Consider the following 27743-nt stretch of genomic DNA (forward strand, 5'->3'; position numbering starts at 1 on the left):
TGCCCAGAATACAGTATTTTTTTAAAACATTAAACATAACACTAATTGTGTAGAAGGCAAACACAATTTCACCTACAGATCTACAGATGAGCAGACTGTGTGGCCTCCTAAAACTGAAAAAGCTCAAACTGATGTATCTGGCACCTTCTATGTGAAAAACATCTTAGCTGCAGAGGTCAGATCATTCCTTTTCTTACCATCAATTTACTCCACACACCTAGACAAGCTGCAGGTCAGTGCATGCATAGAGCAAGCATGTCAGTAATCAATGTCAACAGATCTCATGAATCAACCCTATCTCAAACTCAGATACCATACATCTCAGTACTCATACACTAACTGTGCATTTAACATGCAAAGTAGGATGCCTTAGACATGATATGATAGAGTCAAAGCAAAAACCAAGGTTGTTTTTTTCTTTAAGTTTATGTATTTTAAGAGAGCGAGTGGGGGAGGGGCAGAGAGAGAGGGAAAGAAAGAGAATCCCAAGTAGACTCCACAATGTCAGCACAGAGCCTGATGCAGGGCTTGAACCTACAAACCACGAGATCATGACCTGAGCTGAAATCAATAGTTGGACACTTAGCCAAATGAGCCACCCAGGAACCACCCCCCCCCCCCAGGTTTTTGTTTTTAATACTAAAATAAAGCAGGGTTATTTATCTATTTATTTTTAACTTTATTTGTTATTGAGAGACAGAGAGAGACAGAGCACAAGCAGGGGAGGGGCAGAGAGAAGGAGACACAGAATCCAAAGCAGGCTCCAGGCTCTGAGCTGTCAGCACAGAGCCTGACGTGGGGCTCGAACCCACAAACCGTGAGATCATGACCTGAATTGAAGTCAGACACTCAACCGACTGAGCCACCCAGGTGCCCCCAGGGTTGTTTTTTAATAAAAAATGTAATAACAAAAATAAACCAAGGTTATATTTTATTTTCTGTTAGTAAAGAGAATATAAATTTGAAGAAAATGATTGATGGAACTTATATCCAGTTTTTAAAATCCCCCTTTGAACTTAAGACTTTAATCATCTCTCATCACTTCAAGTGTAACATTACAATAACAACAGAAAGCTGTGGCCAATAAATGTAAGCCCAGCATGTAAAGTCATCCAAAAAAGAAATCCGGACAAATTTCAGTCTAAATAAATCATTCCTAAATGATCATGTATTAAATACCTCATTTTATATAATATTAGGTCCAGATAATAGGAAACACCTAAAATTTATTTTTCTAAAAATGGTATTTACTACAACTGGCTCTAAGAAATGTGGAAAAAAACATCCTGTCAACAAACATCCAAATAACTTTTACAGTCTGTGAGGACAACAATCATAACTGAGATTGTATCACAAAGCACGCAGGAGCTAATAATATATGGCACCTACCACAAGCTCCTTTGTTTATATAATAAAATTGAAGAGAACAATGATGCTAGAATCCTTTACCTTTTCAATTAACATCCTTTCAACGGACACTCAAGCAGCCCTCACCACTGACAAAGCCAGAGGTAGCATTCAGAGCAGGAAAAGAAGGTTTCTAAGGGCTCGTTAGAAGAAAGCAAAGTCACGGTTTGTGACCAAAGGTCAGACAGTAATAAAAGTTGTGATTTTCCTTAATATAGTCCAAGGAAGTGACATACAAATTCAGAAAATATGATTTTAGAAAGCATCTGCCTAATAGTTATATTATAACCTACCCCGTATGGTTGAGAAAACACAAGGACTTCTTTATACAGTAATATATTGTGCTTTAAATTTTGATTATGGGTGATTTATATTATCTACTAACATCTATATTTTTTGAATTTACTATATTAGCACATTATTATTTTAACAAGACAAAAAGGTATTAAACTGAATTGCTCTGGTTCTATACTCAAATCCTTGCTTGTTTGAAAATAATCTCTAATGGACATTTATTTGGTTATATGTAATAATATGTAAATATCTGACTTGTCATCTTGCAAGTAACTTGTGAATATCTGACTTGTTATCTTGCAAAATTCAAGTCTTAGCCTCTGGAAGGTGGAGGAGGTTCACATGAGCCCGTAGTGCTACAGGTAGAAAAGGCCTGATCTAGTCCAGGTCCTCATTTAGAGATAAGGACCTCAAGTAAGGGCCCGAGGTCACACTCTCATTAGGATTCTCAGTTGAGGACTACGTTTATGACATCACAAATACACTCAAGTCAGAAGAAGCCCTCAGACAAACCTCCAAAATGCTGACCAATCTTGTCTGCGAGGAGATGCTTCTTTCTCCCCACGCCGTTTCCATGGAGGAGGGGTTGGCTTACTTTCCCAGCAAACTGAGCAGGCTTAGCCACTCCTTCCCCCACAGCAGAGAACTCACGTTCTCATTTGGTCTCTACCTCTTAGGAGCCAGAAAGCCCACAGTGGGAGCCCAGGGCTGTCCTTACAATAGTAGGTCTGGTTAATTCTTCTGTCACTTGCTCTTTTCATTAAAAGGGCTTCAGAACAAAATCACAATCTAGACATTTTTTTTCCTCTTTCTCGTCTCCCACATGACACATCCTGAGATTTTCAATTTACATTCCCTTGATAAGACAAATAAAACTGGGTTTTCTTGAATTGAAGTATATATACTTGGATCTTTATCACCTTGCTGGTATATAAGAGGCAATAAAAGCCTGTTAGGGCAGACAAATTGATGTTACTTAAAGCCACTGTCCTAAAACGGAATCAAATTTTGCTTATAAAAACCAAAAAAGATAATAGCCTTTTCTTCAATGTGTTTAGAAACAGATTTGAGAGCTAAAGAAGTTTTCTAAATCATGCCTCATTGTAAAATAGGCAGTTACAATTTTAAGAGTCCCTTTGAAGTAGCAGAAAATAGCAAAGTCATTTACCGTATCAAAGTAGAATTTGGGTTAAAAAAAAAAAAGACAATTTGGGACGCCTGGGTCGCTCACTCAGTTGGGCGTCTGACTTTGGCTCAGGTCATGATCTCACGGTTTGTGAGTTCGAGCCCCGTGTCGGGCTCTGTGCTGACAGCTCAGAGCCTGGAGCCTGCTTCAGATTTTGCGTCTCTCCTTCTCTCGGACCCTCCCCTGCTCATGCTCTGCGTCTCTCTGTCTCTCAATAATAAACATTAAAAAAAGTTTGTTTTTAATTTAAAAAAAGACAATTTCTGTCATATAAACAAAATGCATCAATGTTCAAAACTGTTTTCTTTGTATTCTACCTTTCAGAAATGAAAGAGTTCACTAGATACTTCAAATATTTTTGAAAGCTAATTTAGCACTTGAATGTTTTATTTGTCAAGTGATCTTATAATACTTTCCATCTTCTTTCATCAAATGTAGTATTGGTGCCTAAATAAGTTATTTGATTTTTAAAAAATTAAAAGAGAACAAAGGAAGAAAGGATTTGTGAGATGAAAAAGAGAGGGTACAAATCTACTCACATTTTTCAAACATGGCAAAATATAAAGTATGAAACGTTTCCAAGGAACACTAGGGTTCCTGTGCTCACTTTTATAAATGATACCTTTCTCTTTATGCCCAAGAGCGGGAAAGCTTTGGCATGCTTCACAATTTGTAATCATTAATTCGAACCAAATTACAACCAGAAGTTTAAATCACTCTGACTACATAGATCCATGATTCAAATGGAGTGTGTACAACATAGAAAAAGAAAGCTCAGAAAAATCTCCCTGAAAGAACGAGCATAAGATGATATAAGCTTCTCTCCTGTCTATCTGTAAGATCACTCACATGCAGAGACTTAACCCCAGGGCACAGTCCCAGTCCCTACGCCCTACTGTATATAATTTAAGGGAACAAGTTGCCTAGAGCTTGTCTTAGTCCACTCTCCATTAGCTTTGTGACCCTACGCCAAATACTTAAATTCTCGAAGACCTTACTTCTTCACTTGGGAAACACTACCGCTCTCAAATGGTTTAACACCATTTGTAGCACTTCAGCAAACAGCACACTAGAGGGTGTTGATTCTGAGCTCTAAAGGCCAAAAGTTGACTCTCTACTTACATCAAACCTTATTATATAAAATAATCAGTTCTACCAAAATTAAGAAAATATATTTTAGCACAAATATAAAATAAGACCCAAACCTATTTTACTTACCTCAGTTACAGTTACCTGGTTAATAAAATTGCTGAAATCTATCTCAAAATGTTTTTGCCAATTTCTTTAAACACTTTCACTTGACATTAATGGCTATACCTCTATAGTAACTTAGTTTGGATAACTTCAGACGTATGATAGTGAATACAAAATACAGAAAAACATATAAAATAAACACTATTTGCTCTTTCTAATAATGTTTAAAAGAATAATTATTTATAAACTAGTACACACGAGGCACACATAATGGAATATTCTATTTTCACCAGCTATTGTATTCATGCTAATGTCACATACAAAATAATCATAGTAGGAAAAACTAATGTGGGGGGATTTGCTTTTTAACAACCAATACCTAAGTTTTGTTTAAAGAATCAATACTAAATTTTTATACCAAAAAAAAGTGTTCATTTTCATTATACTACAGCCCAGTGGCCTGTATTACTAATACCTGAGGAACTAGAATCTCACTTATATTTTCTTTCTAACTAAAATATACAGGTTCTTAGACCCACAGGTGATTGAAATTTATTTAAACAAAGTATATCATTCTCTTTCTCTCTACCATCATGCAAACTACAGTCTCCCCAGGTTTTTCCTGGGGTTACCATATGCCCACACTCTGTCACTATTCCTACATCAAAACTATTTTTCTTCCTAAAAGCCTCTTGGATATATCCCTGCTTTAACTGTCCTTGGTCTACTCTTCATTCTATAAAAAAAACCTGAAACTATATCACACAAATGCCAATACATGTTTCTCTAATGTCGACTGTAATGTTTCATGCATTTGACTCAGCTGAAATAGCTCTATAACTGTATCTCTACAGCTGTGATATCTTACCTCTTCAAATCCGAACACAGGTTCAGCTCTCTTAGCTAACCCCTACCTGGTAATTAAACTTTGGTCTTTGCTCCACACTCCAAACAAACCATGCCTCTTCTGAATGTCTAATGCTTTCAGTACGACATATGTGCACACAGTCTTCTCAGTATGCTTCATGTCCTCAACTACACTTTCAACCCCTGTAACTGGGTACCGAATCTTAAGACATATCTGAGTATCTTTTCAGCTCCCCGCAAATGTGCGCATACATCTAAACAAGATTAATCCTTTAAAGCCCATTTCAATTGCCACTTCTTATACAGTGTCACTTTATATTTCATCATTCCCTCTAGTGTAACCTCACTGCACCCTGACTACAACATCCATCATGGCACCTAGCACATGGCTTTGTCCTGAAGGAGTGTAACATCACGGCCAACAACTGAACTCTAGAGCCAAACACACTGCTGGACTCAAATAGTTCCCTATCAGTTACCAGCACTGGAGCCTTGAACAAGACACTTATTCACTGTACGCTTTAATCTTTCCTTTTGTAAAACGGCAATAGTAAGAATGACCTTCAATACTTTAAAATGGTTATCAAGGTCTCTAACGTGGCATTAACTGCACAGAACGGATAATGACCCAGCAACAGCACACAAAGCAAAAGACAGTGCTTTCCTTGGAAAGACAAAATGAAAACACCGACCAATAAACAAACTGCAACTCTTGCCGTTATCTGGGAAATACACAGAATAATGATATGAATAACCAGATACACTTATTGGCAAGATTTAAATCCACTGAACTGATATACCTCACCATATTCTTATACTTAAGAAAGTATTAGTTGGTCTGGGTATGACAGCTCAGGTTTAAAGTAATACTGGAAAAATGAATACACTCTCCAGATTTTTTTTTCCTGTTGGAAGAAAGACATACAATATCTCTGGCATGGCAAGAAAAAGATGACAATTAGCAGAATTGGGGTAATGAGACTATTTCCGTGAGTAAAAGCCAATTTGGTGAGTAAAAGTCACCAATACCAAAGCTCTTCTACTTGGAATCCAAAAGAAGAAAAAAAGAGTTGACTGTAAAAATTCCAACAGATAACTGTCTTTTAAGAAACTATACAAAATAAATCTTACATAGAACTATAATGAGAATTCCTTAAAAAAAAAAAGTTCATTGGTATTTTTTTCTAAAAGAATACGTAATGTCTGAACACAAGCAAGTTAAAGACTTTTATGTTAACGGAAGTGCTTCTATTTTAATAATGATTACAATAAATATATTTCCAAAATTTTCTCAGAAAATCTAGTTTCCCGATCTATAAGATTTGTTACGATTAATGTTTCTAGTATATATTATACAAATATATTTTTATTATTATATATTTTATTTACTATTATACATTATTATTATCTCATAAAATAGAAAAATGCAAAAGTATTTAAATCCTCTTGCATAGGATAAATACAACTTGGTATCTACAAAACAGCTAGGATGACTCAAAATTAATGACAGCAATTACTATTTACTGAGTACCTACAATAAGCAAAGAACTGAACAATGTACAAATTTCAGATAGCCCTTTTAATAAACACAGGAACCAAGGAGTCACTTTTAAGCACATACTAATGCTGCCATTCTGGGAACTAAATAACTAATTAATACAGCTCCTTTTTGCATTTAATTATATTATTTCTCTTGTGGAGACGAAGACGTACTATTTCTAGCATGGAAAGGAAAGCATGACATCTAGTGGACCTGGGGTGATTACTCCATTTTTCCAAATAAAGCTTCAGCTCAGCACTAACCACAAACTCTTCTGGGTCCAGGGAAAAGGATGACTCCTAAAACCATCACAAAAAGTACCAGTGTTGGGAAACCATAGGAGGTGGATCTTAATTATGAGATGAACTTTATTACTGCCTGGTAATTATTTATTATTCTCATATTACTTTTGCTCCTGCAAGCAGGAAAGCCAAGGTCCTGTCTTCTTATTAGGGTTTATGATGCAGTAATTGTTCCAAAAACACTTTATGATTTCGTGTAATGTTTTCCACTTGACAGTAAATGATTTTGTACGCTTGTAAAACAAGTGAAACCTAGTCTCAGTCATATTTAGGAATACTTAGTGTGTCTCAAACTTTTTAGAACAAAGTAACTTATGAATGAAAAGAAGAAAGAAGGCAGGCAGGCACAAATTTCAGGTATTGCAGATAATCAAAACAAGCTTCTACCTGTTGGAAGTATTTAGAAATGTGTTTAAAATCTCCAGTACCAGGGTGCCTGGGTGGCTTAGTCGGTTAAGTATCCAACTCTCGATTTGGGCTCAAGTCCTGATCTTGCAGTTCATGAGATCAAGCCCTGCATCAGGCTCTGCACTGACAGCACAGAACCTGTTTGGGATTCTCTCTCTCCCTCTCTCTGCCCCTGTCCCACTCGCACACACATGTGACCCTCGCCTCAAAATAAACATTTAAAGATAATAACAAAAAAATAAAATAAAATCTCCAGTACCAAACTGGAATCATTTGAATGGGTCCACTTTCTCCAAATTGCTTTGTCCTTAAGCAAAACTGCAGAGTAATCAAGTTTTATGATCATATAGGATCTATTATATTACTACCGATAAACACTTTTAAACTTTCATGCTTCCGGTTCTTTTAAATAAGGTACAAAAAAAGGTTGTAAATTCATCTAAAAGGACATTCAGTGCGGCTATATGAGTACATCAGTCCCTAACTCTGCACAGACAGCAGTTCAAGTAAATCACAGCTATTTTAATCATGACCTTATATTCTGAATACAGTCTAATCCTGTCCATCTACTATATAAATTCAAACTTCCAGAGGTTCAAAATGAAGCACTAATGCATTCTTTCAAAGTACCATTGTTTCCACGGTGGAGAGAGAACTTGGATCTTGATCTTGACTGGACAACCTAGATGGAGCCCTCCAAAACTTGAATGAATCATCTAAACCTGTGACAACAAGAAAACTGTCAACATGAATACATCTCTCCTCCTTACTGGAGCAATTAACAGAAAGAATACTTGTTGCAGGAAGCCAATCAAGAACCAAGAAAAAAAGTTTGCCTACTTTTTATTATTCTTAATTAATTTATCTAAAAAACTTGTTTCACAAAAATTTTAATGACCATTAGTAGACTTTGCTTAGCTTAATCTAATACAATTTAGCAAGAGCACCAGCTCCCAAACTTTAATGTGCCTAAGGATCATAAAGAGCTACTATTAAAGCAATTTTCTATTGCCAGAGATTCCATTCCCGCAATTTGGGGTGGGAGCCCTAATTCTGCATTTGTAACAAGCTCAGAAAGACCTCAATGACAATGGTTCCAGGACTAAGCTTTGAGGAACAGTGATCCAGGGAAATCCAAACAATGAAATGTGTCACTTTCCTAATAGGGATATGTATTTAAAATGTTCAAAAACTTCATTAAATATCATCTTCCTCTTAATTCCTGAACTGAGCAGAAAAGCCAACTAGAAATTCAGACTTAAGTATTTGGGGGTAAAGGAACTATTTCTGAAATTCACTCTTAAATATTCAGAAAATATATATGTATGCATGTATGTAAGTATATAAATAAATGAATTTTATTTATGTACATATACACATATACATACACTTGGCGTAGGGGAACAAATATAGTAAAATGTTAACATTTGGGAATGCTTGTACTATTCTTGCACCTTGTCTGTAAATGTGGAATTATGTCAAGATTTTTAACAATTACTATTAAAAATTCATTTTAAAATAAATACAACTTATTTTTAAAAATCATTAAATTATTTACTATTATGAGACAAAATTATTTATATGTGCTAAGATCTTAGGAAATCCAAAAGAATCTAAAAATAGAAATAAAAAGGTTTCAATAAGATATTTTGATAAATGAGTACCAAACCAAAAACAAATAGCTTTTTGATGTATTAGCAAAACATGTAAGAAAATTTAGTATGAAAAGGTCTCATACTTGATTGCCTAGGAAGAACCACCTTCCAAAAAGTTTAAAACATCTAACAGAGAAAAAAAAAACCATAAAACTTAACTGAAGGGCATGAAGTAACTTATAAAACATTAATAATAAGATACCAAAAATGGTTTCCATGAAGAATTTATAACATAGGAATATGCTTAGGCAATGTCTAGTGAAAGGAGAAAACACAGAAATGTACATAAGATATGAACACAATCATGTAAAATAAACAAAAGCTAGAGAGAGAGAAGACTGGAAGAAAATACACCCTAACATTAACAAATGTAATCTCTGCACAGTGGGACCGGAGGTCAACGTGTACTTTTCATTATTTTTTAAATATTTTCAGTATTATTTTTCAAATATCAAACACATAGATTTTCAACAGTTTTTAAAAAGTTAGCTTTTGTAAAAATAAAAATATAATGTACTTACCATTTAAATCACTGCCTTCTGAAGTTCCATCAAGAGCAGAAAATTTCAAATCGAAAGTATACCGTCCCAGGTAACAATGTTTTACCATCTGATTCAAATGTTCATAAAAATGACAGTGATATAAAAGAGCCTGAAGGGCAGGTTTTCCTACGAGTGATATGCCAGAATCCTCATCGTGGACACAGGGGCCCTGTAGGAAAGGGAGAGAAAAGGAGACACTGATTTATAACATAATTTCTTCAGAAAGACCTGCTACACGCCCCACATTCTCCTCAACGAATCATATGGGTCCTTACACTTGCCTCTGTCCTTCCGCACTCAAAACAGCATGACCTAGGGCTAATTATTACATAGTACTCTTAAGTTTTTGCCGCCCAAAAATCCTTTCAAGGCAGAAGGCTGATCTATTCCACCTCCTGAGAGATAAACATTTAGTTTAAAACATTTCTCTGAAATGGTAGTTTTAATCAAGTAATTACATACTTGAGCCACAAATACAATAAAAAAAGTATTTTTCAACCTACACGGTATAAAATAATTGTGCGAATATCTGAAATAATGTGTCCAATAATTATGTTCCAAATTATTTTTTGCACCTATCAATGTGCCAGATAAAAATGAAAAAGACTCATCACTACCCATGATAAAACTTGCTTGCCATGTTACTTCTCATTGAATTTACCACACCAAGGGAAACACACAGGTACACACACACACACGCTTTCCATCAGGAGTAGGCTGAGAAGAATGGGCCATTATACAATTTTGATCTCTCTGCACTTTTTTCCAAATAATTTTTTGCTCTACCACTCACTACTTTTCCTGGAATATCCAATGGCAAAAATCAAGCAGTCAGGATTCACTTCAAGTGTGCAAATAATCCTATCACTAGCTCGTAAATATTTCCATTTTTGGAAAATGATAATAAAGTTATGATTTTAAAAACAGACCATAAGAGAAAGAAAAATAAAAGACAGAAAACAGAAATCTAAGTGCCACCAGGAAAGGTATGGTCAAAACATATTCAGTTTATCATTAACTGTGAAATTTGTGTTTGGGTCCCTTTTCTCATGCCTCCTCATCACCAAGGAAAAATGGATGTTAAAACTATCCGGGAAGATCAAATAATTCACAAGTTAAAGGTATAATTACACCAATAAGATCATTTCCATTAACCTTTCTTTTTCAGGATATTATCATTATAATGAAACCTCTTCATTATTAATACCTTTTATAGTCATGAATTTGTTACTGTTGTATTCTAATAAACCTACCTAATACCGTGAGCTTATTCTTTATCAATAGAGCAATTTACATGTTTAATAAGAAATAAGACTACTTAGGAGAGCCCGGGTGGCTCAGTCCATTACATGTTCAACTCTTGGCTCAGGTCATGATCTCATCGTTGTGAGATCTAGCCCTGCATTAGGCTCCACACTGAGAGTGGAACCTGCTTAAAATTCTCCTTCTCCCTCTCCCTCTGCCCCCACTCTGCTCAGGCTCTCTCAAAAAAACAAAACAAAAAGAAAAGAAAGAAGATTATTTAATGAGCAAGTAGCACATGGTGGTCCCTGTGTAACTTGAAATTTTGAGGTCTAGAAGAAGCAGGTAAAACAGAAAAGCGCAAGAACAGGGTCATGTGGCTGTTTATTAGCCATGGTATACATTTCAGGCAATATGGCCTTTTCATGCATTATCTTATTTAATTAGCTAGGATGAAATAATTCATCCCAAACCACAAAGCCAATCCTAACATCCACAGCTTCAAACTTTCTCTTTTAAGCAACTTATACCATTTTTAAAGTTTATTTATTTGAGAGAGAGAGAGAGAGACAGAGAGACATTGCCCATGCGCACACAAGCGGGGGAGGAGCAGAGAGAGGGAGAGACAGAGGATCTCAAGCAGGTTCCGTGCTACCACGGCAGAGCCCAACACAGGGCTTGATCTCACACATTATGAGATCATGACATGAGCTGAAATCAAGAGTCGGACACCTAACCGACTGAGCCACCCAGGTGCCCACAACTTATAACATTCTTAAATGTACAACACATGTCAAATACAGAAGAGATTCGCAATAGTTGATTAACATCACAAATTAAAGCCCTCATTATAATAATTCAGAGAAGGAATTAACAACCAAGATGAGAACTATAATTCAGCTAAGTTTACTAGCTTTGCTATAACTACTTAACAAACCTTAATAAATCAATAAAATGAAATTATTAAACAAAGTAGGACAAATACTATTTTTCTAAATATATTTCATAATGATGCCCAGAACAATTTTTAAATTTTATTACACAGATTATATAAAATTTCCACTTTTGGAAAAATCATACCTATATAATTGCTTCCTGGATAAGTTATACCACAGTCCAAAATTCATAAAGGTTTAACAAAAATAGGTGAAGGAATATAAACTATATAAATCTCAAAAACAAGCCCTTCAAGAGCTCCTACTAAGTCTGCTGATTCTTTATTCTGTGGAGGCTGATGGTTATACCATCTGCTAGAAGGAAGGGTGTTACAAACCTGCTGTCTTCCTAAAATCCACCTTTTCTTCAGTTACAAGTATTTTCAAAGTGAGAAATCATAGGTAAGTGATATAGAACGGTAGTAGTTATTGTATAAATATGTATAACTATCATAGTGATAAAGAATCGTGAGCATGACATCTATCCTTCAGTCAGTGCACAGATCGTCTCCAACTCACAATGGTTCAACCTACGATTGTTCGACTTCACAAGGGTGCCAAAGCGAGGAGTGCTCAATATAAACCATACTTCAAACTTTGAAGTCTGAGCTCTTCCTGGCCTGGCGATATGCACCGCGATACTCTCATGACTGGGCAGCAACAGGAAGCTGCCGCTCCTGGTCAGCCAGCAGCCACAAGGGTTAAGTGACGGATACGACCATCCTGTACCCACACGACCGTTCTATTTTTCACTCTCAGGACACTATTCAATAAATTACATGAGATATTCAACACCTGATATCAAACAGGCTTTGAGTTAGATGATTTTTTGCCCAACTGCAGGCTAATGTAAGTGTTCTGAGCACATTTAAGGTAGACTAGGCTAAGCTGTGATGTTTATTAAATGCATTTTCAGCTTCCAATGTTTTTAATTGAACAATGTTTATCAGGACATAACCCCATTGCAAGCCAAGGAAGATCTTTATTTTTAAAATGTGCTTTTTCTTGGGGCCTCTGGGTGGCTCAGTCAGTTGAGCGACCTACTTCGGCTCAGGTCATGATCTCACAGTTCGTGAGTTCGAGCCCCGCGTCGGGCTCTGTGCTGACAGCTCAGAGCCTGGAGCCTGCTTCGGATTCTGTGTCTCCCTCTCTCTCTGCCCCACCCCCACTCATGCTCTGTCTCTGTCTTAAAAATAAATAAAACATTAAAAAAAAATTTTAATGTGCTTTTTCTCTAGGCCTTACAAATATATTAAAAAAATATTTAGAAAGTAATGATAACAAGTCATAATAAGAGACATAATTTAAAATTCCATCTACTTAACAAGGTTTTAGAACCTGATATTTTCTTTGCCTATAAATCAGTGAAAAATTTTCAACCTACCAAGATTGTAGAAGTTAAATTAATTCTGATTTGAATGAAAAAATTAATATCCTAGAAAATAAAGACTAAGAGATAAAAATATAAGAGATATAAAGAGACCTAATATGGGACTCATAAGAGGTAAAAGAGCCACATGGGGATCCAACTTCTCATCAGCAGAGGGGAAGTTAGAAGACAGTGAAGGAAAATTCTGATGAGGAATGATTTCAACCTAATATATGGTAACTACCCAAACTATCAAGCGCAATTTAAGTGCATTTTCAAATATGCAAGAACTCATTAAGTTTATTGCTCATGCACTTGTTTTTAGGTAGGAGTATAATTATTTTGAAGATGATTTCTAGGAAAAATGATCCTAACTGAAGAGAAAGGATGATCAAGAGTTTAGAAAAACATGAAATATGATTTAGATTCACAATTCCAAAAAAAAAAAAAAATTAAAGATAAAAACTCCAAGGGGGGGAAAAATCACCCAATCACTTTTTTAAATTATACACACACTCAAACCTATATATATACATATATATGAATATCAGAAAATGTTTCCTCTGAGCATCAGAGGAGTCATGGCAGCCCAGTAAATGGCTCTGTAGTAAATTACTAGTTTACAATTGTTAGAATCAACTCCTAGATAAATGAAGGCTGCAGAAGAGAATGTAAACATAATCAAGATTCGCAGAGTCAAAGCAGAACTAAAGCTGACAAAGATCGGCTTACGGAACATCTTACCCACAACTTCCTCACCTTCTAAATGGAGGGAGAGAGACATGATCCATAGGTCACAAGACCAGAAACGGCAGTGGAGAAACTAAGAACAGTAATAAACTAAATTGGCGGGACACTGTTTAAATGAGCTAAATCCTGTGTATCAACACAGTAAAGGAACAAACATTATTGCAAACTACTATTTAGAGATATGAAGGTATTAAAATCAGTAGGAGGTAAAGCTGTCTCTGTGAATGAAAAGAGGCAGTAAAGTTCATTACAAGCTCTATTAGGTGCTTTAACTGTATGTATTTATTACTTTAAATTTTTTTTTCTAAAACTTCAAACGATTCATTCAAAATATTTTTAAGTCCTCAAAGAAGACCAAATGATCTCGAATACATACATATTACACCATTATTTTTTAAATTTGATTTATTTTAACTACTCATTAAGCCTGAAAACCCTTTCTCCACATGCCAAAGCTTCCTAGTGGCAATGGCATGTTAGCAACAGAGCTGTACTCAGGGTACTAAAGCCAAGCCCAGCATATGCACAAAAGATGGTCTGACTCAGGCTTTCCGCAGATGACTAATGGTACAAGGGCCAGAACAATGAAGCTTTTCCTGCACACACAAGGCTCTGCTCCACAGATCCATCAGTAATTGATGGGGCTGGCTTCTGGCATAGTGGGGAAATCAGCATGGTCTAACTGCTCTGTCTCAGGAGGTCTATATCCTTACCAGACTTGCCCTCAGGTGAGTGCTGGGGCTGCCAGATCATCTGCAAAACTGCCAGGAACAGCTGAGAAGGACAGTATGCAAAAAAAGAAAACTCTTCAAATCACCAGGTGCCATTATAAATAAGTTTGCAAAGAGAAAAGCAAATTAATTATGTCATAGAACATTCCAATTAGTTTGAAAACATTGTTCTCAAGGATGCAATAAGCTAGAATATTAATTTAAAAACAAGTATTTTAGTGCTAGTGTCACACTACTAGTATACCCATTTAGCTATGATTCAAAAGGAACTAGAAGCAAACTGAAAATTACATTTAAGAAGAGCAGAGAACAGGGACACCTGGCTGGCTCAGTCTGTGGAGCATGCAACTCTTATTAATATGGGAGTTGTGGGTTCAAGCCCCAAACTGGGTATAGAGATTACTTAAAATAAAATCTTTAAGGAAAAAAAAAAAAAGAATAGAGAATATTTTCAAGATGACAAATCATTTTGATATGTAACAATTAAAGAAAACTGCTATAATGCAATTCAGAAATTGGAAAAAATGACCATAATTACACACAAAATCCTTAACTACAGATAAAATATGAATATAAATAAAATGATACTGCTTCTCTGACATCAAGTATTTGTTGTTTTGCAAAATCAATACTTTATGATGATTCCTGATGAACACATTAAGAGATGAAAACTACGCACTGATAATTAACACATCAAATATGAAAATGATAAAAACTGTAACTATTAATGAGTCAACTATCTCTCCAGAACACACACACAAACACATGCGCAGACCGTTTCCTGCTACGTTCCCTGTAAGCACATGGAAGTAACAACTCCTTCCTCCTGCCCAGGAACAGAGAACAGACGTGGAACCCTGATCTCATTTCTAAATACCATTCTCCATTAAAAGAAGTCAGGGCTCTCTGATCAAATGTCTGATTCCAGGCTGGGGCCGGGAAATTCTGGAACATCTTGCTATACCAGAAAGGAAGGAAGTGCTCAAAGACTGATGAAAACACATTAAAAGGACAAAAGATTCTTCATGAAGGGTCTCCTCCTAGTCAAATCTGACAATTTGACTATCTAAATAAATAACCACAGAAACAGATTATAACTCATAAAACAATCTAAGAATCTTTGAGTCCATACTGGTGTAAATAAATAAATAAATGGGGCAGAAAAGAAAGCTCTTTCTTACATTAAAATATAATAAATGACAGAATCAGACAAAAAGAAAGAATGACATAATTAGAAAGTCATCATTTGGCAACCATTCTATATAATAATTGCTCTAGACAAGAATCACAAATCAAGTTAAAACTAGTAGAAGAAAAGTTGATGAGAAATAGGTATTGACACAATCTCAGCATATCTCCCTTCAAAAAAAATTTAAAAAAAAAAAAAACAATGTAACTCCACATGAAGGAAACAAGTAGACTCTACCTCGACCAAACAAGCAAAGTCAGTATCACCAGTAATGGGGCAAAGAGTTTATCTTGTCTCCTGAGACAACGCACTAACAAGAACACGTCACTTCTGTGGCTTTTCTGTCAAAAAATGTATAACCTGAATCTAATCCTGAGGACAGATAAACCGAATTAAAGAATATTATAAAAATTAAATAGCCTAAACTCTTCAAAAATGCTAAGGTCATAAATGTTAAAGATTTAGGAACGATTTTAGCTAAAAGAAACTAAGTAGACATGACAACTATATGCAACACGTATTCCCAAACCAGGTCCTAGATCCTGACTGGGGTGTTGTAAAGGACAACAGTGGGACAACTGGAAAAATTTGAATAATTACCTAATTTTGATAATTATTATGATTTTATAAGAGGATGTTTTCATGTTTAGGAAATTCACACTTAAGTGTTTAGGAGAAAAAGAAGCATTATGCCTGCACCTCTTAACAGTTCAGAAAAAAAATACCAGCAGGTAGAATTAAGGCAAATCTGGTATAATTAGAACATACGGGGAATCTGGGTACAAGGCACCGTTTCTGCAACTTTTATATAAGGTTATTTTTGTTTCCAAATAAAGTTAAAAACTAAAACATATGTGGACAGCTCAAAGTCCTGTCACTAATATGGAAAGGAACCAAATCACAAACAAGTGTACTTGCACCACAAACCGACAACTCACTGTATGTAAGTGTATGAAATTACCTTTACATTCAAATGTGTCATACCATTTTCAAGTGGAAAGAACAACTTTAATATTACAAAATTTATGCATATGCTACTATGATCCTACATAAAATATTCTAGCAATGTTCCCCGGATATGTGTTTGTCTTCTCCCACATGCCATAAGCCCCAGAGAATTAAATCTGATCACCTGTGAATCTCCAAAATTTAGGTACTCAACAAATGTTTACAGAAATGAACGCAAACAAACTTCATAGATAATCCCTATCTAACCAATAAATTTGTTATAAGCAACTCCAAAGTTCCATTCAGGTTGTTAGTGTTGCAGGGATATGGATTTGTGACAATGGTCCTCAAACTAAACCCAGAAACACAATTTTCCACAAGCAAGAGTACGAACACCAAGTCAGACTGCAGAGTTTACAAGACATCGGAGAACAGGGAGCATGACAGTTTAGGGCCTCGTGCACAGTGATTTGTGTTTCCTCTGCCCGAGAAGGCTGTAGCCTTGAAGAAGGAAAGACAAATACTTATAAGCATCACTCTCAAAAACAGTGCCTTGAATAGAAAAGATCTGTGATACAGCAGGACTGACATACCAGAACCTGGGTTCTCACTGCAGCAGCAGCCCGGGTTTCAGGCCCTAACGGAGGTGCTGAGGGAAGCAGCAGAAAGACTCAGGCTCTTTATCTCCCCTACTCCCAGTGACCGCCCACATCCACTACATTTCTACACCCATGCAAAAAAGTAAGTGGGGAGTCAGGCTACAAAACTTAAGACCTGATTTTTAACTTTACTTGGCAATATCATCATGCACTAGCAAAGGCTGACAAAGAGCTATCGTGTCTATGGCAGGGGCTGAGAGAAACATTTTAAAAATACATTAAAAATAAGGTCACATACATTCTACATAGAAATAAGGCAAGAAATTAGGCATGGCAGTAAAGGAAATATATGAAAAAGAACCTAAATTATTGACATAGGTATTAAATGCTAGTGCCTTTCTGATTAAAAGAAGATTAAAATGTATTATACAGAGGTGCCTGGGTGGCTCAGTATGTTAAGCATCCGACTTCAGCTCTGGTCATGATCTCATGGCTCACTAAGTTTGAGCCACATGTCAACTTCCGTGCTGACAGCTCAAGAGCCTGGAGCCTGCTTCAGATTCTGTGTCTCCCTCTCTCTCTGCCCCTCCCCCGGTCAGACACTGTCTCTCTCTCTCTCTCTCTCTCTCTCTCTCTCTCTCTCTCTCAAAAACAAATAAACGTTAAAAAAAAATTTATAAAAAAATAATAAATAAAATAAACTGGATTATACAGGTTACTAAATGTATTTTTAATATTTTTTAAAATTAAAATGTTTTAAGTGACTTATGCTTCCCCTTGTTCCAGAAAAGATTTAAAGCCTATTACAGGGAAAGATAGATTATAACATGATAGTGAAAGTATAGCAGGGTTGAAAGAAAGAAAAACAAAGGTATGAAAATAACAGAACTGGAGGCGCCTGGGTGGCTCAGTTGGTTAAGCATCCGACTTCAGCTCAGGTCACGATCTCGCGGTTTGTGAATTGGAGCCCCGCATCAGGCTCTGTGTTGACAGCTTGCTCAGAGCCTGGAACCTGCTCCGGATTCTGTCTCCCTTTCTCTCTGCTCCTGCCCCGCTCACACTCTGTCTGTCTCATAAATAAATAAAATTTTAAAAATTTTAAAAATTTAAAAATTTTAAATTAAAAATTTTTTTTAATTTAAAAACATTAAAATTAAAAAGCAAAAAAATAAAAAAAGAAAATAACATAACCAAGAATAAAGTAAAAAAAATGTATGTACCAGATAAGCCACATTTGATAGGAAGGCTCTAAGCTTTCTAGTACAAAACAATAAAAGAAAAACCAACCAGTTACATAATTTATATATGCGAATCATCACTACTCTGAAGTACAACAATCCCAGATAGTGACATGAAATGGGAATTTATTCTGGGGGTGCAGGGAAAGAATTTGGAAATGGGTAGAAATCACAAAAAGAACACTGTAGAATGCCCAGTGGAACAGTACAGAGGACATCAGCTCAGACCTGAGGCATCAAAACAAAGTACAAAGCAGTAAAAGTAATTCTCTTTGTAAAACATAATTAATCAAATATCTATCTCAACCAAAATACAGTATTTACAAAGCTTCTAGATACTGGTGCTACTTCCTGCTCTATCCCCAAAATACTGTGAAATGCATATTAAGATAAGCAAATGAAACAGTTTTTGGAATAAGATCATTATTCATCATTCTACCAAAGACAGTTTTAATTTCAGAATACTAGATATGTAGCACTTTCTTTCCGGATGTAATAAACTGGCAAAGGTCAAACCTCTTGGAGATTACAAAATTCCATCGAAGTATCTGAAAACTATTTTTCTCCCTTCTTGGAACAGCTGTTTTCACGGTGGAATTTAAAGTACTGCTAGGAGAGCATGGGTGGCTCTGTTGGTTACACATCCAACTTCAGCTCAGGTCACGATCTCTCTGTTCGAGACCCGCATCGGGCTCTGTGCTGACCGCTCAGAGCCTGGAGCCTGGTTCAGATTCTATGTCCCCCCCCACCCTCGGTCCCTCCCCCACTCACACTCTCTCTCTCAAAAATAAATAAACGTTAAAAAAAATTTGTTTAATAAATAAAGTACCACTAAACTTTTAAAATGTTGGGGGACAAATATGAGGCTACCAACCAATCATAATGCTAAATGAGGACACTTAGAAACCAAAAATAATAACCAAGAACAGGAAGAAAATCTAAGTTTATTAAAAACAAAAAAAATTAGACTTATTTTCCTAATTTTGCTAAAGACTAGCAAAAGTTTCATTATCAAATACTATTTTAGATTGGAGCAGCTCTCAGAATTTCAGATTCTGGCAGAAGAGCCCAAAAGCTCATTCTAAGCACTATTTTCAACTTTGTAGGAGAAAATTAATTCTGTGATAAAAGCATGCAGAATAACAAAACCATGCAGTAAGCATGGTCACTAGCAAGACAAAGGAACTGTGCCCTATTTAACTTGTACGAGAAAAATGTGAACATCTACACATGCTTCCGTAGTATAATAAAATGTCCCATGAGCTCCAATAGGACCCAGAAGTAGTATTACTCTAGCTTTTATATTATAGCTCTTTCAATAATAAAAAATTCGATGGCATTACATTACCAAGCTTATAATACACAAGTGTCGCTCGTTTAACAACGGGACTAGTGGTGATTTGCATTTGAGCCAAGAACAACACCTCTTAAAATCTAGTTATTGGATAACAAGCACCAAAACTACTACACCAGTAACATAAATATTAATCCTGTGTATTCTTTCCAGTTTTGTCTCCTATGGTTTTATTACGAGGCAGATGGTGAATAAGCAACCAGGATGAGAAGGCAGTGTTAAACAAATTACAAGAACAAGTGGGAAAGTGGCGTGGGATCTTCCATAACTGGCAGAGTTAAGCTGGGTGTGTCAAGTGTGGAAAAGTGAACGTTCCAAGAGTTTAATGAGATGTGGGCCTTAACAACCACCTGGATCCACGCTTCACATCACTGCCTGAAAAGCTGTCTTCACACAGGCTCAAGTGGATTCAGCAATTCCTCCAAAGATATGTTCTAACAAAAATTTCAAAAGAAACCTCAGAATTGTCTAGGATCCTGGAGAGTGAGGTACAATAGTGTGATTAACAAACACACAGAGAAACAGCACATCTTACCTCCCCAGTGACACCGTTTTTCTATCCTCCAAATCATCTAAAAAGCAGCAGGCTGCAAAAAAGCTAGGTACTACTAGACTCAACATTCAGAACATGAAACAAAAAATTAATCCAGTAAGAACCAAAGAAAGACAAATTATGACCTTAACTGCACTAACCCAGAAAAGGTTAAAAAAAAAAAAAAATGTTAACATTAACACATACTTAAGTATAAATAATTTTGTGTATAACTATTAAATTACAGAGGTGTATACTGGGTGGGTATGAGACCAGCTAGACTCAAAGCAAAGGTGTGATTCAGGGCAAGTTATTTAAACTCTCTGTGTGAAAGCTTCTTAATCTACAAAATGAGGATACTAGTGGCCCACAACTCAATTACACAAGTTAAATATTAAGTTAAATAATGTTAAGCTCCTAGAAGAATGCATAATAAACTCTATATTAGCTATTAATGTTTCTGTACGTAGTAAACATGTTATCTATTATTTCTGCTCAAAATTATTTTTAACGTTATGGAAAAGGATTTGTAAATCTGATCAAGCACAAAAAAAAAATTCTACATTTTTTTTTTAAGTTCATTTATTTATTTTGAGAAAGAAAAAGAAACAGCATGAGCAGGGGAGGAGCAGAGAGACAGGGAGAGAGAGGATCCAAAGCAGGCTCCACACTCTACATGGGGCTCGATCCCACAAACTGTAAGATCATGACCTGAGCCGAAATCAAGAGTCAGACACTCAACTGACTGGGCCACCCAGACACCCCTTCCAAATTCTCTTTTAAGAGGTCCTGTTGCCATAAAGTTTCATCAGTGACAATATATATGTATATATATATGCTGAAATTTAATCATCAATTAATCTCAAATATCTACCAGCTTCATAACTGTTTAAAGTTACCCACCTGCCAAGTATAATCCTTTAAAATTATTGAAGGCATTGGAATTACAAGGAGATTCTGAAGAATAAATGCAGCCTAAAATAAAAAAAAGAAAATGTCAATACTGCCATCTTGCTGTCATCTCTGAAATAACCAATATATCGAATTTAATAATAAAAACCATATCACTGGGCAACTGCATATACTGAGACATCATTATGAGAATTTGCCAAGCCCGTTTCTTGTTATATGATGACCTAACAGTGGAGGAAATTATTTCATCAGGAAATATATTTTTTCCTATTTCAGAATTTTATTTTTCCAAAAAAATGATCTATAAAATATAAACTGTTCTGGTAGCAGTTAAGAAATACACTTTCACATTTCTATTATTTCCTTACACACACACACACACACACACATCCTTCCCTCCCCTCCCCCCCCCCCCCCCCCCCCCCGACTATCCCTCTCATACAAGCTGTTCTCAATAAAAAAAGTCCCAACTAGAAACACAAACCACAAATGCCCAACTTTACCTTCTAGGTCCTTAAGATGGTCAAATTAAATAATGGTACTAATATGAACACTGATTATGTATACAGTGAAAGACTGTGGCATGAGGGGTGAATAACGGGGGTAACAGAGGGGATCCAAAGAGAGTGAAATTTGCGACCATCTTAACTTGAAGTCAATAGATATCTTTAAAGTTGGTGAATCAAGAGGAAGCTACAAGATTAAGCATTACTACTTAAAAACAACAAGAAAACTACAGCATTTGGATTTTGGAACTGGGAACTGGCAAATGGCAGGCCCTGGAGCTGCTGTTTTCTTCACAAGCCTCAGATCACTCTTGCATCACTGGTTTTAAAAATATCTGCATCGAGGGGCACGTGGGTGGCTCAGCTGGTTGAGCGCCCGACTCTTGATGTCAGCTCAGGTCATGATCTCACAGTTTATGAAACTGAGCCCCATATTGGGCTCTCCGGTAACAGCTCAGAACCTGCTTGGGATTCTCTTTCCCCCTCCCTCTGCCCCTCCCCTGCTCAAGCTCCCTTTGTGCATGCTCTCTCTCTCTCTCTCTCAAAATAAATAAACATTAAAAAAGATTGCATCAATCATTTCAATAAAAGCGGCAATAAAATGAAGCCACAAATTATTTAGAAAGAATTAAAATAGGGTTTACTTTTCCTCTTATATATGATAACTACTACAGAGTTATCTGACAGCCATTCATCTTAAGTAAAGCTCTATCTATAGATATTAGAGATTCATATGCCCTGAGGTAATATGAAAGTAACTTTTTTCCCATGAACTACCTTTTAATGGATGATAATATAAAAGAATTCATATAAAAATATACCAAATTCTACTTTGGTCTTCTCAAAATAAAGGACTCCAGTATTTACTGCGAATTCGTATCTTTTTTATTCTCTACTAGTATTTTACTTGAGGTTTTATTTGCAGGTACGAAAGATAATGGCCAGCAATCAGTCCACAACATAGAGGATACCACTGATAGGTCATTCCCAAGAGAGTATGGTTTACAAAGACCATACGACCGCGAGTTTCTAAGACCGCGAGGTGCTAGGCGGACAGGCATACCTCCCTGCGCACCACACTGCATTCCGACTGGTCCAGAAGAATGTTCACCACAGTCCCCCAGAGCCCACCAGAAATGTTCTGACAGCTATTTGCCAAGGCCACACAACCTGTTTCAAGGGTGGTCAGTGCCGATCCTAATCCCAGTGAAGTGAACCTCACCTGTTCAGATTAAAGAAAAGTCGTCAAACCAAAGAACCCAATTCCTTAACATGAACTCTTAATTTCTCTGGTACGTAAAATATCATGCTTTTATGACACTGTCTTGACGATCCTAAATTATAAGACAGTTATAGAAAACAGTGTCCTATAAATTTATGAATGAATAAAAATCCTATTCCATCAAACAAGCAATATAGAAAAGTTCAACAAAAGCAAATGTCACAGAAAGTCAAAACCAGGTACAAATAAGAATAAAAATTATAGCTCACAAGCCTCTTTCTAGGAGAGCACAGAGTGCTTACACATTTTTTATGAATATGATTCCTGTTTATTCCTCATTTTTAAAGAGGTTATCTATTATTTTCTTCTCCATCCCTGTTAGTGCTTCTTCCAAATAAATGGCTTTAACCTTTTTGAAACTTCTTTGCAAAAAGAAATAACTGAAGTGTCTTTCCCTAAAGCATTTAGTATTTTCCCCAAAATTACTGTAAAAGAAAAATGTTTCAAATAAGATTAATGTGCTGTAATATGTTTGCCACAGTACCACTGCTGTGTGAGCTATGCATTTTGGTTGACTTCTGAATTCTTATTCTAAAACAGTTTCACTGGAAGCTACAGGATAGCAAAAAACAATGTGGTCATCACATGGTCAAGCAAACAAGTCTAATGTATATAAAGAATAGAACCTGTATGTTCAGACCAAATAATGTTTCTAGAAACCAAGGTTTTTATCGTAACAGAATATAATCATTTCTTGTTTGAAGTTAATGGACGGTGCCCATAGTCAAGAGTACTGTATCAGATACTTAGCAATTTGCTAGGAGGATAGATCTTATGGTCAGTGTTCTAATCACAAAAATAAGTAAGAGGACAAGAAGTAACTTTGTAGGTGAAGGATATGTTTACAGCCCAATTGTGCTAATGATTTCAGAAGTATACACTTATCTCCAAATTCATGAATTTGTACATATTAAATACGTACAGATTTTCCACGTCAATCATACCTAATAAAGTGGTTTTAAAAAAGAGGTAAGTGGACAAATGGCTACAACTGGAAAATTTGTTAATAACATAAAATTTTGCGCCATAATCGTACTATTCTATTAAATGACACACAAAAATCACTTGGCAGCTATCCTTCTAAATTCTTTGAAAATGGCGGGGCTTCTCCAATAATTTTTCACTGTTCTCTCTAAAAGTGAAAGTTTCTATAATCCTTTTTTTTTCTATTTTTAATCTGTACTCTAATGAGTGTGATTGAAGAGGGTTTGCTATGAACTAACTGAACTGTATCCCCTCTAAATTCCTATGTTGAAGCCCTAACCCCTAATATACCTAAACCTGATGACAGAGCTTTTAGGATGTAATTTAAAGTTAAATGAGGTCATAAAGGTGGGGTCCTAATCTGATAGGATTGGTGGCCTCATAAGAGGAGGAAGGTCACATGAGCACACAGTGAGAAGGCAGCTGTCTGTAAACCAGAAAGGAGAGCCCTCACCAGAACCCAACATTATTGACACCTAATCTCAGATTTCTAGCCTCCAGAACTATAAGAAAATAAATTTGTTTTCTGAGCCACCTCGTTTATGGTATTTTGTTACGGCAGCCCAAACTGACTAGGACAGAGTAAACAGCTGAAGGTACATTCACTGAAATAATCTCATTTTGGAAAACACAAATGTATACATATACATATATATATACATATATACAAATATATACATATACGTATACGTATACGTATATGTATATATTTGTGTGTTTCACTTGTTTTTAATCTACACATAATGGACTCCATTTTCCTTCACACTGACTTCTGGGTCTCGATCAACCCATAATGGAATCAACCAAGCCAATCCTTGCTGAGTAGGGGCCTGGTCTTCGCTGTGACTCCCCAGAGGCAAGAACCAGAGTGACATCCACTCCTAGAATGAACAAAAGGAACAGAGACACATTAGGTAAGGCTCTAGGAATACAACAGAAAATGTTTAAAGTAACTTTTACATTTAAAAATTTTTTTACTCAAAACAAAGTTAAAATGTACTTAAGACTTGGCTTTAATTTAGTATTTAACCAAAACAAGACAAACAAAAATCTCAGTTTCTACTTAAAAAGTTAAACAAAACAACTTGTCTTCAAAACAACTACCTCCCCCATGATTTAGACAAAATGTAGTTCTCTAGAGCCAGATTTCAATCAAAATGTATTTCAAATAAAATTCAGATTTGTGTAATACACAACTTCTAAGAAACATCTCAGTCAGAAGTCATTTCTGTCTCCTAAGAAGAAAAATCAAATGAGATATTTTCATATAGGCTTGAAACATGTGAGACACAGCACATTCCTTGTCTAGCAACTGTTGAGAAGACAGGCGGCTTCTGATGCTCTCACCGAGCTCTGGGCTTGGGCCATCATCTCGTGGGATAAGTGAAGCAAACAAAGAATTGTGCTCTTGGTGACCCCTTTTCCCATAAAGGACATCGCATTTCCTCCACGCTCCACGTAAAAAGAAGTAATGACCTGAAAAAGCACAAACAATATTATGGTGACTTTGCTCTGAGTGGTATATAAAAACAAATACATAACTCTCTACTAACTTGTCTGATTTGAATCTTAACCACATAAAGTATATACAACATTCTTAGTTTATACATTTAAAAATAGTTAAGATGGCATACTTTAGGTTTTGTGTTACTACAATTTAAATATTCTTACTTTAAAATTTTCTCCCTTTGGAACTTGTACAAAGATGTGTAGTATCCTCCTAGAAGACTTTTGTAATTTAGAATATGCTCATGCATTTTTCAAATGATACAGTATCCTTTAAGTAAAAGAGTTTACAACATCTTATTTAAAAAATAGACTTAGGGGGCACCTGGGTGGCTCAGTCAGTTAAGCACCTGACTCTTGATTTCAGCTCAATTCATTATCTCACAATTTGTAGGTTTGAGCCCCACAATAGGCCCTGCTCTGTCTGAAGCAGTCTGTCTCCCTCTGTTTCTCTCTGCCCCTCCCCCACTATGCACGCACACTTTTTCTGTCTCTGTCTCTCTTAAAAATAAATAAATAAATAAATATTTAAGACAAATATTCAAAGTGACAAAAGACCACTTATAATTCACAAAATTTTAGTAAGAAAAGGAATGCTAACTATATTTAAGTGCCAACATACTATAAAGGAAAAATCTGTTTTGAGTCAAAACAATCGAAACTACCTATTATCTGACCAATACAACGTCAAGTATTTCAGTTCATTCACCCAAGGACTCTGGATGCTTTTATCCATCACAGAATCCTTTAAAGTAAGTCATTTTGTCTTAAAATAGAGACTACTTTTCAGTTCATGCAGCAGATTATTTCAAAAAGATGGCACAAATTGAGGTGCCTGGGTGGCTCGGTTGGTTAAGCATCTGACTTTGGCTCAGGTCATGATCTCACAGTCCGTGAGTTCGAGCCCCGCGTTGGGCTCTGTGCTGAAGCTCAGGGTCTGGAGCCTGCTTCGGATTCTGTGTCTCCCTCTCTCTCTGCCCCTCCCCCACTCGCACTCTGTCTCTGTCTTTCCAAAAATGAATAAACACTAAAAAAAAAATTTTTTTTTAAAAAGATGGCACAAATAATAAATCATGATAGGCATAGCTTATTTAACAGAAGCAATTTATTCATAGATAATATGGGATTTGTATGTTACATCAGAATTTTCATAAACCAAATAATTAAATATGATGTCTGAAAAATAACCCAAGATTGTCCAGGAGCTGAAATTATAGGTGACAGGCTTTGCTCTACTACACACTCATGTGTGTATGTTTGAAAGTTTTCATAATTAAAAGTTTAAAACTTTAAGGGACTATCTTAAGAATAAGACACTTGAATGATTCAAGCCCTTCTTGTCTTCCGCTAAGTCACTGGAGACAGCTACAGTATGATGGTTTCATACCCAGTTGGTAAGTGATAAGCCAAGAATTTAGGGATTATTTCCTTTCAATCTGACCTTTTGGTCATATCTGTGGAATTATACTCCATCTGTCTGGTTTTAAGAATGTAATTATCACAGTTTATGCACTTATCGTAACGTATCATGCTTAGTTTAAAAGCCTCATTTCTCAACCACGAAAAGCAAATATTCCCATTCTATTTTCACTATGCAAAACAAAATACCTATACTAGAAATACAGCTCCCTTCTGAAAAGGAGTCCACTTTAGTGAGAAACTATAAAGCAAATCATTTGGACCAACAATGACTTTGTTTCAATGTCTATTCACATAAGCCTTACTTGATTCTTTAGTAGGAAAATAAATCTAAATGTTTACTAATTATGTAACTATGCAAAAGGTCCCAAGTAAGATTTAATGGGACTCTGCCACAATGTCTAACAAGTGACAGATTTCTTCATATTATTTTCCTGTCACTTAATGTGAAGACAAAAAGATTTTCTTCCCAAGACGTGTAAAGCGTGAAGTATACTCCTCTGTTTATACCAAATCAAGATTTGCTAACCAAGTTTTTCTTAACTGTGGAACATTCTAAAACAGGGATTGTACTTTTTTATCTACTCCTTAGCTAATACATTTGCCTCGATTTCTCACCTAGAACTAAGAAACCCTTTTGTTCTCCAAAACCATAGAAAGCTCCTTTTAATTCCTGGTATTTGAAACACAACGTGTGATCTGAATCTTACACAGTTTCAAAAACAAAAGCACTCCCGATAGTTTCCAAATATAAACAATGTTAACACCTAACTTCTTCAGTCACTGCTATAGTCAACCCTCACATATATCCCTGATTGGAAACAGGTAAGTCACTTCATAGAGGAGATGAGT

The 27743-nt window shown here is 35.9% G+C and overlaps 1 protein-coding gene across 10 annotated transcripts in view; it reads right to left on the reverse strand.

Annotated features, from left to right (window-relative positions):
* Positions 1–27743, reverse strand: part of RTTN (rotatin) — a 161698-nt gene that overhangs the window by 48329 nt on the left and 85626 nt on the right. For all 10 annotated transcript variants that reach the window (XM_042909789.1, XM_042909790.1, XM_042909788.1 and 7 more), the window contains 6 exons: positions 25314–25442; positions 24737–24847; positions 22764–22922; positions 21186–21257; positions 9375–9564; positions 7829–7920 (listed from right to left, as the gene is read on the reverse strand). In XM_042909789.1, the coding sequence (XP_042765723.1) occupies positions 7829–7920; positions 9375–9564; positions 21186–21257; positions 22764–22922; positions 24737–24847; positions 25314–25442 (753 nt within the window). The remainder of the gene's footprint in view (positions 1–7828; positions 7921–9374; positions 9565–21185; positions 21258–22763; positions 22923–24736; positions 24848–25313; positions 25443–27743) is intronic.

This window comes from Panthera leo, chromosome D3 (assembly GCF_018350215.1).
Source record: "Panthera leo isolate Ple1 chromosome D3, P.leo_Ple1_pat1.1, whole genome shotgun sequence".
NCBI classification, from domain to species: Eukaryota; Metazoa; Chordata; class Mammalia; order Carnivora; family Felidae; genus Panthera; species Panthera leo.